General features: G+C 42.6%; 1 protein-coding gene across 3 annotated transcripts in view; it reads right to left on the bottom strand.

The window, feature by feature from the left end:
* Positions 1–18,264, bottom strand: part of RFTN1 (raftlin, lipid raft linker 1) — a 110,521-nt gene continuing 92,257 nt past the window's right edge. For all 3 annotated transcript variants that reach the window (XM_035128881.2, XM_035128883.2, XM_060280688.1), the window contains exons 8-10: positions 6,503–6,606; positions 4,666–4,747; positions 1–1,901 (exon numbers count right to left, since the gene is read on the bottom strand). In XM_035128881.2, the coding sequence (XP_034984772.1) occupies positions 1,458–1,901; positions 4,666–4,747; positions 6,503–6,606 (630 nt within the window). In that variant the 3' untranslated portion in view covers positions 1–1,457. The remainder of the gene's footprint in view (positions 1,902–4,665; positions 4,748–6,502; positions 6,607–18,264) is intronic.

The raw sequence follows: 18,264 nt of genomic DNA, 5'->3' as shown, positions 1-18,264 counted from the left end.
TGTACCTAGAGACCATGTTTTATTGAGTCAAAATACTTTACAAAGAAACTAATGGGAACTATCAAACATAAATCAGCTGGTAAAGAAAAGCAGCTGTATTGTTTATAGACTTGTGAGTTTGAATTTGCGAAAGGACAGAAGGCATTTTCAAAACACTTTACAGATTCTAAACATTGCCCAAATGTGAACCCAGGTGGGTTCTCAGTAATGCAACTACAATGTATACATTAAAGGTGATTGAGAATTAATATATATTCGAGAGCATTTAAAAATTCCAATAACACAAGTTTTATTGTAAAGATTAATATGCCTGAAAAAATGAGAAAAATAAGTGATTTTACGTCATGTACTATCAGTAGGGATGGGCTGAACAGCAAATTCCAACCTGTTTCAGTCTCATTGAGGCTCCATAATAGGTTTTATGCAGATTTTTTGAAACAATACATGGGAAGTCTGCATTTAGACCATGTGCACTTTACTACGTGAAACAGGCCATTCTCTATGCAATGCATTAATTTCTAAAATGTGTGTTTCTGTGTCCACCTTTTGCAGACTAAAACTGCATCACAAAATCTGGAGAAACACATAATCAGGCTGAGTTGCCTTCCAATCTGCAAGTAAATTTGGAACTGTTTTATTAGGCCAGTCTGCTGTGAAAAGTGGACCAAATAGCTGACAACTAGGGATGGGGAAGGCATTTGAGAAAATGGTGTATTAGTTTGTGCATTTCAAGACCACAGTGGCTTCTACTCACCTAATGTTTGCTAGCAGATAATTTCCTTGAGGAAAATTCTCAGTAAGGACTCACCTGCTTCCAATACAAGTAGGTGATAAGTGCCCGGGATCCTCCGGTTTATGAATATACACAAGTTAACCAGGTTGTCTTTTACATGCATTTTGTTTTATGATCTGTTTTATGTGACATGTTGATTAGCAACATAATCTTGATTAAATGGTAATCCAATACACTGAGTATGAATGAGATTCTTAAGCATATAGAAAATCATTGCGTTCTCTTCCTCTCTCTGCCACTAGTGGTTTCCCAGACAAAAACACTTTATTGCTTTAGATTTTTTTTTGCAAGAGATTAGTAGTTCCAAAGGCATACTAATAAATGTGTTTAAGACAAATACAATTTATAGCCAATTCTTTAAAGCTTCTTATATCCTGAACTCCCATTTCACAAAACTGAATAAAAATATGGTGCACACAAATTATACTTTGTTTAAAAATTTGAACATATAAAGCACAGGACATAGTTTCTGTTTGGTTGAAAAAGCAGCTCAACACAGTTTCCAATATCCATGGGTTTTCCAGGGTGCAGAAAAAGCCTGAATAGGTTTGCATACATTGCCAAGTTGAAAATGCAATAGGACTAACATTTCCACTGTGTACCTGTAGAAAACCAGCAATGTGAAATCAAGTGAGTTCCTTACTTTGGCAAATAATTGCCTCTTTCAGTCGAAACTGGTTTCTGTTGCTACTGCCCCACAGCTCCAATCAGTGTCAGTTGCAGTGCAATGATCTTGAAATATTTGGCCCTCACAGTTTTCATGCATGCCTGTCTTCTCCACACACAAGCCTCCTCCATCTTGTTCAGCATTATGACCTGCATTCCACTTTTCTGCAAACACTTCATTGTTGTAGAGGGGCACGTCTCCGTACCCAAGAGTTTCGGTTCCTCCGTCTTCAACAGCAGCCAGCTGTTGATCTGAGATTACTGGGAACTGCAAGCCACTTTCAGTTGTGCAGAACTGTGTTTCTGAATTTCTTGCATTTTCTGTAACTTCTAACTCTTGCATTTCTCCTGTCTGGTGCCGCTCTTTGGCACTTAGTTTTGCCTTCAGAGATTTCTTGGCTTGCTTCTGGTGTCTATCTTCTTTGGAGAACCTCCAATGAAACTGCAAACAGATACAGTGATAAAGGTTATGTTAAAAGAGAGAGAGAGAGAGAGAGAGAGAGAGAGAGAGAGAGAGAGAGAGAGAGAGAGGCACCAGCAGAAATCTGTTTAAATTCAATGCTGAATGTTAATTTAATAAGTGTGATGAGACGAGACAGGTTGTGGGTTTCTATTTTTAAATAGGAGCACTTTTTAGGAAAGTGAAATAGCTTGGCTTGTTAGCTCTCCTGTAGGTACATGCTAAGCTTCTCTTAGAAAACAGCAATCTTCTTAAACAGCACATTTTGATCTGCATTTTAAAAATGTGTTAACCTCCCCAATCTCTTCTATGAACTAGAGAAAGTTCAGTTCACAGAAAGCATATGTAGGGTGTTTCCTTCATATATGGGAATGGGGAACTATTATGCACCCAGTTTTGTGCATCTTGCCCACAGTAAATGAATGAACAGTTGCAGCACAAGGTATTGTCCTCCTGCATCCTACCCTCCAAACTCAGACATGCTGTTATATTTTTATTTTTTTTTTGAAAGCAAGCCTGGGTAAGGCACACGCACACAGCCATGTTGATTAAGACAGCATTGCTTTTGGAAAAATATGCTAGTAAGAGGAAACCTTGCCAGTTATGCAAACAAGTGTTTGAAAAGTTCGGTATGTACACTATTTTCAAAAACCAACATGCAAGCCCTCTTCGAAACCATTTTAATATGAAGTTCACTCAAGTAAGTACCCTGACGTAGTGTGCTCGTCTTAATGTATCTCATGAGCATGTCACATCTGGCAACTGGAGATGGTAGGTACACGGTTATTTCACTACAGTGGAACCTCTACTTACGAATTTTAATCCATTCCGAATGCACATTCGTATGTAGAAACATTCGTAAGTCAAAACGATGTTTCCCATAGGAATGCATTGGGAATGGATTAATTCGTTCCGGTGCCTTTAAAAAAAGGAACTTTAAAGGCCGGCGGGAGACAGTGATGGGCCCAATCCGACCCTTGGCCTGATCGGCAGCTGGGGGGGGCAGTGGGAGGCCGGTGGCAGCGGCTGCAACGGACCGATCCGGCCCTATGGCTGGATCGGCAGCTGGAGGGGTTGCGGGAGGTAGCATGAGTGGCGGGAGGCCGGCGAGGTAGCTCAGGATTGGGCCCTCGCCGGCTCCACTACCACCGCCGCTGCTGAGTCCTGAATTGCGGCGCGGCGGGGGCTTTTCGCCGTTTGCTTTCCCCTTGGTTCAGGGAAGGCAAACGGCGAAAAAACCCCGCTGTGCCGCATTCGCCCAGGCACTTCGTCTCGGGGAAGCAGGCAGGGAGACGGCAAAAGCCAGAGAAGCTGCGGGCTGTTGCTGTCTCCCTGCCTGCTTCCCCGAGCCATAGCGCATCGGGGGACAGAGCCGAAGATCGGCGGGCACTGCTTACCGGGCTTGACAAGCCCAGCAAGCAACGCCCACTGATCTTCGGCTCTGTGCTGTGTGACGGGCGGGGGTGGGGGGAAAGCGGAGGATCGTTCCTCCGCTTTCCCCCCACCCCCGCCTGTCACACGAAGATCGGTAGCGGAGCCGGCGAGGGCCTGATCCCGCGCGAGGCAGCGGAGCCGGCGGGGGGGGGTGCCAATCCCAAGCGAGGCTGGCACACATTCGATCGTAAGTCGAATCAATTTGTAAGCCCGCCCCCATTTTTTCCCTTCGTAACTCGAAAAAATTGTATGTCAAGTCATTTGTATGTCAAGGTGCCACTGTATTGCTATTATTATTTCACTACTCTACCATAGCTGGCATAAGGCATTAATTTATCCACATTGGTGGATCAGCTCACCCATGTGCGTGTGAAGCAGGTGGGGTGGGGGTTTCACATCTATAGGAAATGTGCTTTCATTTTGTTTTGTTTTTTAAAAAAACCCAAACACAGGAAAAATACGGATGGAAAGTATGTCTGAAAGTATGCTAAGACTTATTGCTATGATAACTAACCTGGGCCGCCAACATGCCAGCCTGTCCACCTCATTCCCAATCACATAATCTCTCATTTCATCGCACAGAAATGCTGACACTGACTTAAACCAGCACACAGATTATATATTTCCATTGCACTGTTACAATTTCATCAAGATTGCTTCTTCTGTTTATCTCCAAAATACCTTCAAGCTACAAAAAGATACGTGTGTGTGCATGCAGCTGCCCAACTTACATCTATATAACCTCCCTATCTATGTAAGTCACTTTTTAAAAAGATTGTTTTTAAGATATAGTTAAACCATGCACATTTAATAATTAGAAAATAACATTATTGAGGCCAGAATGAACAGAACGACACTACAGCACTATATATAGATGGATGCGAAGTCAACCCGGTGTGCTTTGGTTCTTTTTTGAAGGTTAAAAGTCACAAATGGAAAAGTTTGTTAGCTTGTAGTCCTACACTACACCTAAGTACATATTCTAAAGTGTGAGTGACAGCAATTGAACTACTCAAGAGTTATGTGGAAAATCAAGAATTATGTGGAAAATCTAAAGCTGAATCCAGGTGGGGGTGGAGAATCTCATATACCACACAGAATCCAGCTCTCTTGCTGTAATGGGAGAAAGAAGGATGGGACCTCTCACTTCTTTTTTCTTTAGTTTAACAACTCAAGACATAGTTCAAAAGCGTTCCGCAAATCTTTTAAACCACAGCAGTGTTAAACAAGCTGTTTCTACTGATGTGGAAAATCAATTAGGCTATGGCAGCTTTGCCAAAGCAAACACACAGAGCAATACAAGGCCATATACCTTAGACTGTTTCTTCTTGGTTTTCTGGGGCAGGAAGGGTCTCTGAAGAAAGACAATCTGCTTAGTAGCCAAATTCCCATCCCTATATTAAAAAATATATATATATATAAACACAATTCTACAAATGACTTCCATTTATCCAGAGCGTCCTTTAAAATTCAAAGAACATCTCATAGCCATCCATTGAAATCAGTGTTTAAGAAGATCCCGAACACAGTGTCCTTTGCCAGACTAAAACACTAGGATTGGCACTTAAAACATTCAGCTCTCCAAAAGCCTCTTTTTCACTCATGTTTATTGCGTTGTGATACATTCCGACCATGGTACAGTATACACTTTGTCTGCCAAAATGTTTTGGAGTTGAGGTACAAGCCCTTAATAACTGAGTCAGTCCATGTGAGGGATGTCTTTGAACTGCAATGGATCTTAGCAAAGAAACTACAAGGCCTATTATACTGCTGATTAACATATTACATAGCTGTGCAACAAAACTCAAAATAAAACTAAAATACATAGATTGTCCCTTAATTCAACTGAGCTTAAAGGCTCCATGGGCAGGTCCAAGAGACCTTGTGGACCAAGGAAGGAGGAGAAGAAACACAAGCCTGAAGAGCAAAGATGACAGACAAGGAAAGGCTGTTTCATGTGCTATTTCTGCATGTTTACATTGGTGGATTTGACAAAAGAAAATCTATTCCCGCTACAAGGTGATTTACTGCATGAAGGAGAGCTGTGGGAGATAAAGTCTTCTTTATGTATCGCCCAATGTGTATTTTTATTATTGTCGGACAACGCAAATTCAGTGGGCCTTGCCAAGACATGGGTTAGCTCGCAGCTAGAATGCATGATTCATGAACAAACCAGGATCTGTGTGAATCTGTACCAAGAGGGAACAGCCTAAATGAATTCTAGATAGCTGTGTATCAAGCACAAACGAGAAAAGAAGTGTTTCATGACACCTTAAAGACTAATGAACATTCAGGGACTAGAGCAGGCACCCCCAAACCGGCCCTCCAGATGTTTTGGTCTACAACTCCCATGATCCCTAGCTAACAGGACGAGTGGTGAGGTATGATGGGAATTGTAGTCCAAAACATCTGGAGGGCCAAAGTTTGGGGATACCTGGACTAGAGTCTTGTCATGTGCATAAAGAACAGGTAACGTCCCATTTGCGCAGGGATTGCATTTCTGGCCCCCACACGTGTCTGCGGAGCACGCATAAGCCCATGCTGTATTTGGGCCACTTCCAGGTCTGCAGTGATGATCGTGTGTGTGGTTGGCATCAATCAGGCATGCGTAAAATGGTTGCTACCTGTACATGACAGACCAACAGATGTCTCTGCATTTCATGGCCTTTAGGCTCCACTGTTCACACTCCCCCACTGCCACAATAGGCATGTATCTGTCAACCAATAGACTTCTTCCAACTGATGAAGTGGGCTTTAAACTTGTTTGTTTAAACTTTGGTATTTAAACTTATGCTGTAAAGTGGCAGGCGAACCAGGTCACTGAGATGAAACAGCATCTGAGAGGTGAAAGGGAATGCTCAGCGCCCACCTTCAGCAGGAAAGGAAAGTTAAAACCATTGGTTAGCATCAATTATCTGAAACGGGACTTGCGTCTGAAGCCCATATACTCTGCACAGCCTGCCAAACACCTCCCGTAATCGCCCTGCTGGGCAAACAAAGAGGAGGAACTGAAGCATTTCATGCTCTTTCATGCTCGTACCATGATTCTCACAGTTATGGGCTGCTTTAATGCACACAGTTAGGGACCCCATGCTATGAGCAGGGATGGCTTTTATGACCGACTCCCATAGGCTTTTTCTGCACCGTACCTGTTTGTCTTTACAACTGGAGTGGGAAGCACACAAGTCAGCTGCCAGCCATATATGGCGAGAGAGTTCAGCAGGGGAACGTAATCTGCCTGCACTCGAGCCCCCTGGGGAAGAGAAATTAAGCCGTTAAGAGTTAAATGTGAAAAGCAAGGCTATTTTATAAAGGTTGTTTATTTATGGGTGAGGATAATTTCTGCCAGTTCAGCAAAACAGGAGAAGAAATAAATACTGGAAAACAAAAGGAATGAAGGGTCATTTTTCAGTTCTTGCTGAAGGGTTAAATAATTTTGTTTAAACAGTAGAAACACATTTCTTTCCATGCTCCAAAACCTTCCGTGTGGCAGCTGATGAATCAGATCAACAGGACTAATTCATTTTGTTTTGTTGGAGATCCCCTGGATGAATGGCCTCCTGCAATATTAGCTGAAAGAGAACAATTACCTCCTTCCAGACAAAAGGGTATTCAAGCAGTACAAAAATCCAGCTATGCTAACCAGGGCTAATTCTGCTCTGATGCTGAGCAATTCTGTTAAAATAAAGCGAGCAACTCTTTAAGTTTACACCAGTTGAGCCCAGAGAATAGCTGCTCCTTTGATTTCCAGAGCATCTCATGGTGTGTTAAATGACATTATGGTGGTAATGAGTACAGGTCATTTGCATCCAGCAGCATGAAAATATGGATGTGATCCATTTTATTCCTTTTGTCATGCACACAGACACAAGAGCACAGCCTGTTTGTTATGTTTCATCAGCAAATGCACGGGTGAGATAAAAACGGTACCTTTCACTTTAGAGTCTGGCTCTGCCAATTGTCTCAGCTAATATACAAGACCAAAAAATTCCCTGCAGTGAAGGACAAAATGGCAGCTATGACAGACCACTCCAGAGAGAGGACTAATCAACAAATTTTCGTCTTAGCTTTACAAAATATGCTCCAGCTCACTTACAGTATTATAGCTCTATATCAGTCTTTCATTTTTTTAAAAAAAGCTGGGAAAGCATTTTAGTGCTACTTATCAATTAAATTTTTTAAAAAACATGCCAAGCAATGTCATTTGCACTGCTGTGGATGGAACATAGTGGGATGTAAACATAGAAAACGCACAATATTCCCAACAATGTGAAAAGTCAGTTGCAATTCTACTTGTACCTTATAAGAGAAGAGCAATAGTGCTAGAAGCTATCTATCTGGAAGCAGTCACAATCCACTGCATTAATCCTCACAACAACCCCCTGAGGTAGGTCACCATTACTCCTATTTTACAGATAGGGAGCTAAATTTTGAACCAGTGGCTTGTCCTAGGCTACTTGTCGCTTCTGCTTTGCTATCATGATTTTGGAATGAAGCTCCAAACCCTTCCCTTATTTTCACTCTTGTTCTCTCTCCTTCCCCAAAATTCATTTTGCCTATCACTACCTGCTTTGTCCACCTGATCATAGAATCATAGGACTGTAGAGTTGAAAGGTATCCCATGGGTCATCTAGTCCAACCCCCTGCAATTCAGGAATCTCGGCTAAAGCATCCATGACAGATGGCCATCCAACCTCTGCTTAAAAACCTCCAGTGAAGGAGAGTGAGTACATTCCACTGTTGAACAACTTAAGCTGTCAGACAGTTCTTCAGCCTATAATTGTATTAGCTTTTTTTGCTGCTGCATCACACTGTTGACTCATGTTAAGTTTGTGATCTACTAAGATCCCTAGATCCTTTTCACATGTACTACTGGCAAGCCAAGTGTGGTGCAGCTGGTTCTTCCTGCCTGGAACCTGACATTTGTCCCTATTGAAATTCATTCCATTACTTTGGGCCCAGTTCTCCAACCTGTTAAGGTCATCTTGAATCCCAATTCCATCTACTGTGGCATTAGCTACCCCACCCATCTGGTGTCATCTGCAGACTGGATGAGCATCCCCCCAATTCCTTCATCCAGGTTGTTTATAAAGACATTGATGCTCAAAAGGAGTAACTTAAGGAGTCCAATTTAAAGACCAGAAATACCCAGAACCTCACTGATCGCAAGCAGCACACTGGATACAGATCTGTTTGGCTTTCCATGAAGATGTAATATAAGACTCCTCAGAAACAGCTGGCAGGACCACCATTTATAGGCAGGTCTATGAAGAAAAATGGGGTTGGTGAGGGACGATCAGTATCAGCATAAATATGACCCATTTCCTCTAGAGCATAGCAGGATGCGTCTGACAGCTATCACAATCACAACAGGATAACACTGCCTCCTATATCAAGACCCCGTAGTATCTTGCTGCCAAACAGATTTCTTTCCTCTTGATGAGTTTTTCAAATAGCCCAAAGCCCAAGGGTCCTAGTTACAAGGGAGCACCACCCATTTCTGTCACGGCACACAACAAGATGTCAAAGCCTGAGACTAAGCCATTCTGGCAAATTGGGGCATCCTTTTGGCATCTGCAGAAGCTGAATCATTTCAGTGCTGCACGTTTTTTTTCTGCCACAGACTTTTTTTTTCAGTGACACAAGGCTGTAAAATCCAAACTGGTCTCACTTGTCAAACCAGCACTCTCTTCAAGCAGATGCCGTCCTAGACCTTCGTACAAATTCAGGAAGAAAAAAAAGTCAAGCGCTGAGCTGAGCTGAGCTTCAAGTTCTTTGAACATCTATCAGCTCGAAAAAAGAAAGCAAAGGTCAGTTTAAAAGAGCAGTGAGCAGATTTCTAGACAGCCAAGTGCTGCTTCTCTCCACATTTTACTACAAAGTGTTGCTGCCACTACAATTGTCAAGTTGCCCAGCCTGCCCTGTAAATTGGATCCTGTTACAGGCAAGGAAGTATATTTTCATTTGGTTCAGATTAAGGACCTTCCACAACCCTTGGGAATCATCAGCCTCTCCTTAGCTACAGTGCCAAATTGCTGAGGAGCCCTTACTCCCGGAGCTATGTGCCATCTGGTGAGTCTGCCTCCCCTAAAAGTAATGGGACTTTGGGGGCTTACTCCACAGCAAGGCCACTGAGGATGCCCAGCTGGGCCAGTTGCTGATGGCAGCCATATTATTTCACTCACAATGCCTCAGAAGGCAGCTCAACTTAGGGGCACAGAGAATTAAAAACAAAGGTGTCTTCAGGAGTCCAAAAGGCAGCTGTCTGCCGTGGAACCTGCTGAAATGCTAGACCCCATCAGCTGCCTAGAGGTGCTGTGGGGTGGGATGGGATGAGGGCTGCATCAAATTGACTAAAATACCACCCAATAGCTGAACAAGGGAAAGTGCATTACTTAGGAGCATGAAAAGTTGCCCATATACCTATCTGTCCATCAAATTCATTGGCAGACTGGCAGTGGCACCCCAGGATCTCAAGCAGAGGATCTTTCACATCACCTGCTGTCTGATCATTTTAAATGAAGCTCTCGGGGACTCTACCTGCGACCATCTGAATGCAAAGCATGCTCTCTGCTGCAGAGCCATGCTCCCTTCCCAAGTCTGAACAGGTCAACCAGTTTTGTCCAGTGACAATGTAAATGTGAGAGGGGAAAGACTGAATTGCTTCCTACCAGAGGGCAGTGCCTTTAAGCATTTATCCTTACAGAAAGGATATTGCGGAATTTTAAGGGAACAGCTTATATTCGGGTATTCTGGAGTCCTCTGCACAACCCCGCCACATGCCTAAGTGCCTTATGTCAAGGAAACTACCTATAAAAGTTGTGTGTATGTCTTTCACATTTATTTCAGGGGAAATAAAAATGGAAGCTTGATCAAATGCCGCCAGCAATGATCTTTGGAGTAACTAGAATGACAAATGAAGAGGGCAGAAACAGCATGTAGAATACACTGCCTCTGGTAACTCAGCAAAATATGCGTGACTTGCAGCTACGATGATTCACTGTGCATTGTACTGAAATCTGAAAGGTGACAACGTGGCAGTTTAGGTGGCAGTGTCCCGTCCCCCCCCCCCCTTACATAAAATTCCAAACTCTACCATGCATGTAGGACCTAAAATAAAATGCTAGGGTGTATCCTTACGTCCTGGAAGGAGGACCTCCCCTTATGATTCCTGCCAGCTTGCCATGCCCTTCCTTCAAGATGCCATAAGTTGTAGAAGCTTACGGTAAGTGAAGCATTCCACTCCCTTCCTCTTACCCCCAAATTCTTTTTTTTTTAATACTGTGAACCACCCTGAGATCTACGAATGAAGGACAAATAATAATAATAATAATAATAATAATAATAATAATAAATACAATTGACAGTAAACATTATATGGTTTCTCAGTATGCCCAGTTTCCATTGTTTTCTTTTTAAGTATATTTGTTCTTCTGAAAACCTCAGAGCATGTCGGGCATGTCTTTTTGTTTTTTGGTGGCTCCATTTTGGCTCCATATTTGTCTGTGCTCACCACCTGCGTTTGCTATTAGAGGAAGTGATTCAAGGGCACTAACAACCCAAACATTTAAAATGACATTTCATACTTATCATTGGAGACAGCAGAAATGTTAAGTTGTAACACAATCAACACGTAAGGTGAATCTATAGCAAAAGCGTATGATTATTATTTTTTTAAAGCTCAAGCAACAAGAAATGGTCAAAACCTCGAGACAAAAGATTTTTTCTTTTTCGAAAAGCATAGTCGCAGGGAGTTGGGGGGGGGAGATAGTGTGGGCTGATCTACAAATCAAACTGAAAGACGTTTCCTTCTGTGAGAGAGCAAGCGAGCAAAAATTTAATGAACTCATTCTCTCATTCCCCATTCTCTTGCAGTTGATAAGTAATCTCTGATCACACCTTGAGTGTCAAAAACCAGAGCATGTTGAGATGGCTGTTTTCCTGTCTTGCAGCAGATAAAAAGAATTCAATTTTACTTATGATTTTGTAGGTTTTTTTTTCTTCTTCTCTCACTCAGCAATAGTCTAGCTCATTAGGAAAAACTAGAAAGCTCTGCAATTTGAGAAATAAGAGGGGGAAAATATCTAGGCCAAGTCACTAGAAAGGAAAACAACCTGCATTAGCAATTTTATCTTTTTCCTTCTGCTGCAGATATAAAAATAAAACAAAATTGAGAAACAAACAAAATAACAAGATCTAGAAGCCATATAACACAGGGGGAAGCTCATTTGCAGCAATTAATTCCCCATGCAGGTAGACTGAAATTATAATTTTAGAGTTTGAAGCGATGTAACTAGCCATCCATCCACCTCAACCACTTGTTTTGTTGAAGAAAGATAGCAATTCCGCAGCGTGATGCTCCCCAGACATTCTGGACTATGACTCCCATCATCCTTTACCATTAGCTAAACTGGCTGCAACTGATTAAATTGTAGTCCAAAACATTCTAGAGGACACCACCATGTCGGAGAAGGCTATGGCAGCATATGACAACATAAGCAGCCCTGATAAGTGCCTGATAACTTCCATCTTTGAAACCACAAAGAAAGGCACAAACCACAAACTAATACAGGCAGTGGGGCCTATGGATTAAACATCTCTCCCCAAAAAGCTGAAAAGAAAATAGGTTCTGACTCAAGTTTCCCCCCGTTCTTTATGATGTTAGGGAATGCTCAGCACACACAGATGCACTGGACGCTCAAGGCATTTCCTGAAACGGAAAGGTCAGTTCTTCATTGTGTAGAGCTTCTTTTATCGATCTCAGCTTTTCCACAACAAGAATCTGTAAGGCTGTGAGCACACTAACAAGGGAGTAAGTCCTATTGAGCTCACTGGAACAGCCTTCTGAGTAGACATCTACAGGATTGTGCTACAAATCCGGCGTGGGGTGAGTGGAGCAGAAAACCAGTGTGATGGGTGGGTATACCAATGGAACAAGCACCCTGTCTCCAGCATCAAACAGATAATACTTTTAATACTGGCAGTGTGCCAGACGGTGTACTTGGAAAGAAAGATAGAGTCACAGATATGCTACAGCAGGGGTCAGCAAACTTTTTCAGCAGGGGGCCGGTCCACTGTCCCTCAGACCTTGTGGGGGGCCGGACTATATTTTGGGGGAAAAATATGAATGAATTCCTATGCCCCACAAATAACCCAGAGATGCATTTTAAATAAAAGAACACATTCTACTCATGTCAAAACATGCTGATTCCCGGACCATCCACGGGCCGGATTTAGAAGGCAATTGGGCCGCATCCGGCCCCTGGGCCTTAGTTTGGAGACCCTGTGCTACAGTGACCTATCCTTTGCACCGCACCACGCTGCCTCCAAGCAAATGGGTCTACGTTGCTACAACACCTCATTCACTGCCCTGGCATTCAGCAGCATACTATTAAGACAAAATGAAGATCCTGAGTGGGAGGACCATAGGGAGCTAGGGCTTAAGTCAGTTAATTTTAGCCTCTGGATTCAATTATCTTACTGGTGATGGTTCTGGTGGGGAGGTGGACTACTTCACCTACTTCAAAATGTGGCATCTGATTCCTCGTGCATTTTGGGCCCTGCTTGCTTATGCTACAGAGTGTGTAAACAAACCTTACACTAGAGAAAAGCTCACCAGTTCTGCCCCCCCTTTCATTCCAACAGAACCAAACCTAAGGTGTATGCTCAGATTCTTGAAATCTCTCCCTGCTAGGAAATTAGGATGTGCAGAACATTAGACTGTAGAAAAATAGCATCTCTCAGTCATTTAGATTGCAGTTATTAAAGAATTTGGCAGTAAAAAGCTATACGCAAAACCATGCATTTCAGCTAGGCTACTTCCAAAGGCCCCAAATCCAGCCAGTTCAGAAAAAATATTGGCATTATCTTTGCTTTGTACACTGTATCTTAAGTGTATTCTGCTGAAGGACAAAGCTGGCTTGGTGTTATTTGCTTTATGAATTAAGTAGAGGGCAAGTCCCAGTTTCCCAACACACACATTTGCTATTTCACCCCAACACTCTTCCTACATGGATTCACACACACACAAACTTCTTATCAAGTAGTTGCAGGAATATTAAACGAGTGTGCCTGAATTTGTGCCAGGGTAACCCTTTACCCTTTACCTTTTTAACCATGCTTGGTAATAATAAAATTCTGTACATTTATGTAATTCAGACATACAAATTATAATGCACTTTTGCATTCAGTTGGGCCAGTGTTCACAACATTCTGTTTTACTTAGCATTTTAGTTTGAAAACCCAAGTTCCACTATCTCTGCACTTCCTGCAAGATTGTATAGTTGAAGGAAAGAGCCTCTAAAATGTATGATAAGCTCAGAGATAAACAATGGCGAAAACAGCTTGAAAAGGGAAGTTCTTTTTATTCAGATGTCTGTTTACTTTCATACCCCTTACTTAGTACAAACACCATACAAAAATGGTGTAAGAAATGATCCCTATGTTCAAAGTGCAGCACTTTCTAACATTAAGGACTGAAACTGCTGCCAAGCTATGCTGTTACATCTAACAGCCGTTTCTGCCAAACCTGATACTTGGCATTCTGAGTATTTCTAAGCTAAACAGAAACACGCACACATCAAAAAAGCCTTTTAAAGGAAAAAAAGCCCCAAAACACATTGCTCAACAACCGCTTTCTCATCCATATAGAAAGAGAAGCCCAAAGGGCACCTACCAAAATCTTCTCCCACCTTCTTTCTAGGTCACCTTCAAACAGCATCCACGACCTTTCAAAGGGCTGCATTTCACGCTCATCACTTTTGGCCCCCTGTTGCTTTAAGCATGCGTAGTTTGTTCAGCAGCAGGCATCAAACTGTGTTGCTCAAGCCCAAACTCACCACACATTTAACAGATCAAGAATGAAGGCCAAATCAGAGCTGGCTCTTCATAGACACTTCCAGAAAGAACAGCAGATCATCATATTTACCGGTACATCACTCCTGCTCACCCACCTCGCAAACCCCAAACCCCTCGTCAGTAAAGAGCTCTGCTTTATGAATGCTCCGCAGCAAAAACATGGCTACACAGTGGAATCATTTCCACTAGGCAATCTGCCATCTCAACAGATTGAAACTGTGTACTCATAACTTCGTGTCAAAATGCTGAAAATGCACAGCAGCAGCAACCACAAAAAAAGCACTCCAATGTCTCCAGAAGAGCTAGAGAGAGACAACTGTCACCACCACCTAAATTCTCTAAGTCACAGGAAGTATTTCCAGAGGAAACCTTCACTCAAGAAATAAAGTTTTACCAACATCGTGCAGCCAGTGAATTATTTTGCAGAACTTGCAAAAGAATCAGCTTGCAAAAGAATTATCTTCTCTTTTTTTTGGTGCAAAAACATGACAACAGGCAAGATGTGGGGAAGCAAAGAAAGATTGTGTAGGCTCTGGGTAGCAAGGGACTTTCCTATGCAAAGAGAATTAAAATCAAAGAGGTTTCAATGCTAGATCACACGAAGTCTAGTGGAATTAATGCAGCCCAACATTTATAGGGTAGAAGTAATAGGGCAGCTTAAGGCATGTAATCATTAAGAGGCTCCTGCTCAAAAAGGCAAGAATGCCACAGTTTGTTCTAAATTTTAAGAGTTAAATAACTCAGCACTACTGCATCCTGTCTATTACTTGGCAAGGACTACATACTGTGACAGCTGGAAGCTTTACATTCTCTCCTCAGTGACATTTTGCACACATACCGAGCGCATCAGAGTGTTGAACATGTTCCCCTTGCTTACACTTGGGAGGCTCCTCTGTTGTTAGAAATTAAGCACGCTGTGCTTTTTGTCCATATGGAGATGCCAATTCCTGCTCAAACTTGATATAATGCACACAAACACAGTTAAATGAAGTTGTGAACGAAAACACAACCGAACTTACACGGCTAAGTGCACTCTTACGGCAGGACACACACACACAATTATTTGGGAGAATCCTAAGGGGCACTTAGGTGTTTCATGCCCAAGAGGAAGGGAAAGGAACCTTACGGAAAGATTTCACATTTAGCAAAAGCTCTACTGTGCAACCTATGCAGACTGAGGGTTTAGTCTGAAGGAACACAATGCACCCAGCTTGCTAATGCTAAGCAGGTCTGGGTCTAGTCAGTGCCTGGAAGGAAGATGACATAAGACCCTATATATGTCAAACTGAAAAGGTAAAATAATGATTTATTCTTACGTCCTATAATTTTGTATGGGTGGGGGGCACCCTTGGAAGCTGATGGACCCAATTGGTTTTCTGATGCCTCCTGCATGATTTTTCTGCTAATAGGACTGGTAGTTCTGATAACACACTAGTCAGGTTCAGGAACCAGGAGACACCCTGCGTGATTAATGCAATCATTCCTAGATCCCCAGCTTCTTCAGGAGAGAACCCATTCAACTTTGTTTACTGAGGAGTTGAAGGAAATATCTAGAGCACTGAAAGAAAACTTATATCAAAACTTACTAAACAGGGCCCAGAACTAATTTTAGAAACCAACATTCTACTTCACCAGCACTATTGTGTTTTGTTCAGGTAGACTGTTCTAAGTAGTGGACCTCTATATTTTAGCCCTCCTGGGGATAGTGACACTCACAGCAGTTTGTTATGGTACACTTTGTAGATAAGGGACACAGCTGGCACTGTGGTCTAAACCACTGAGCCTAGGGCTTGCCGATCAGAAGGTTGGCAGTTCGAATCCCCACAACAGGGTGAGCTCCCATTGTTCAGTCCCAGCTCCTGCCCACCTAACAGTTCAAAAGCACAGCAAAGTGCAAGTAGATAAATAGGTACCACTCTGGCGGGAAGGTAAACGGCATTTCCGTGTGCTGCTCTGGTTCACCAGAAGTGGCTTAGTCATGCTGGCCACATGACCCGGAAGCTGTCTGCGGACAAATGTTGGCTCCCTCAGCCAGTAAAGCGAGATGAGCACTGCAACCCCAGAGTCGTCCACGACTGGACCTAACGGTCCTTTACAAGGTACGTTAAGGTACTTGTGTCAGTTCTGACTCCACAGTTAGAGAAGACATGGACACAACCATGATTCCTACTTTTTATGTTAAACTTGTGCAACTTAAAGACAGGATTCTTAAAGAAGTGAGACTATCCACTTGTCTTCTTGATCCTTCGAGGGTGAGACTGGTATCCTTCTGAAAAGAAGCTAAGGGGGCTGTCTCAAAAGGCAAGGCAATCAGGCTACTTACAATGTAATTCAAACACAGGGATAGAAAGAAGCATGGTCCAGTGATTCTGATCTTTTTTTAGTATGTAGCTCAGAAATGCTTCAGGATTCAGCATTACCACATGGCAGCTGGTACCCATTAGGTGGGGAGCGGGGAGGCAGAGTATCTAAATGTAGGCAGATCCAGGAAGTTGCAATAGGCAGAACTAATGGGAAATGGGGCACTAAAAGGCTGCAACCATGTACACACTCACATAATAGAAACTCAACTTGAACACAGTGGGACTCACTTCTGAATAAGATGCATGGGACTATGTAACCCAGTCTAATGCATGCTTACTTGGAAGTGAGTTCTGTTGAATGCAGTAGGATTTGCTCCCAAGAAAATATATATATTGGATTTCAGTCTTAGGATTTCCTACCCCCTTTTTTTCTACTGCTGCTGCATCTTTAACAGCAGCCTGACATGCAGAAAGTAAACAGGCGAAACACTCCATAACATGGCCATATAGAAAACAGCTTCCAGTCTGAGCTTCTGTATGCATACTTAAAACTGTATTTGCTCTTAAACCCCCAGAATGCCTTGTATAACACTCTCAGATGCACTGGCTACCAATCTGCTTCTGGGCACAATTAAAAATGCTCTTCTTACCTTTAAAACCTTATACAGTCATACCTTGGGTTATGGCCGCTTCAGGTTGCACGTTTTTGGGTTGCGCACCGTGCTGAACCCGGAACGGGTTATTTCCAGGTTTCAGCGCTTTGTGCATGCACAGAAGCACCGAATCGCGACCCGCGCATGTGCAGATGTGGCGCCGCAGGTTGCGAACGCTGCGGGTTGTCAACGTGCCTCCCGCATGGATCACGTACACAACCCGAGCGTCCACTGTATAGTCTAGGACTAGAATACCTCTTTTCATGATCCTACTTGGACCCTGTTGATTATTCCCTTATCATCTGAAAAATGGCAGATAGCAACATTATACAGCTGCAGTTACTAGAACAGCCTTTCTCAACTCCCTATGTGTAGTTAAGACTACAACTCCCATCATCCCTGACCACTGGTAGCTAGATGATGGGAGTTGTAGTTCAATAACATATAGGGACCCAAGGTTGAGAAAGGCTGTACTATAGAATGACCTCTCCAAAGAGATCCATGTGTCTACTTTCTGATGTATCTTTGCATGAACAGCTAAAACTTACGCTGCTGTCCAGCTTTGGCTGTTTCTTAGGCTGTGTATACTCTAAACTTCAAAGCACGTTCTTTCCCTCAATTCTGGGCACTGTAGTTTGTTAAGGGTTGCTAGGAATTGTATCTTTGTGAAGGATAAACCACCGTGCCCAGAATTCTTTGAGCGAAATAATGTGTTTCAAATGTGCTTTAAAGGTGCCGCGTGAATACTTCTATTTCAAAATTGTTTTAAAGTTTTCGTGAGTTATCTTGAAACACACAGAAAAGCAGGTATAAAGGTTTTTTAATATACTGCTATTACTAATAATGATTTTAAAACAGACTGAAATAATTTGGTATAAATGTGTGTAAATTTGCTAGAATTGCTAGCTCTGGAGTTAAACAGGGATAAGCAGATGTAATATAAAAGTTTTTCCCCCCTTTTTAGGAGCTGCATGCTTGATGTTAACCATGCACTTAAACACTGAGTTGATTAAACACGTAGCAAGAGCCAAATGACCTGCAAAGCACATTTGTGACATTCTTTGTAACTATATGCATTCTACTTCAATGATTCCAAAA

The sequence above is a fragment of the Zootoca vivipara genome, chromosome 12 (genome assembly GCF_963506605.1).
Source record: "Zootoca vivipara chromosome 12, rZooViv1.1, whole genome shotgun sequence".
Lineage (NCBI taxonomy): Eukaryota > Metazoa > Chordata > Lepidosauria > Squamata > Lacertidae > Zootoca > Zootoca vivipara.
The sequence above is the reverse complement of the archived record's forward strand: the minus strand, read 5'-3'. Positions and strand labels throughout refer to the sequence as shown.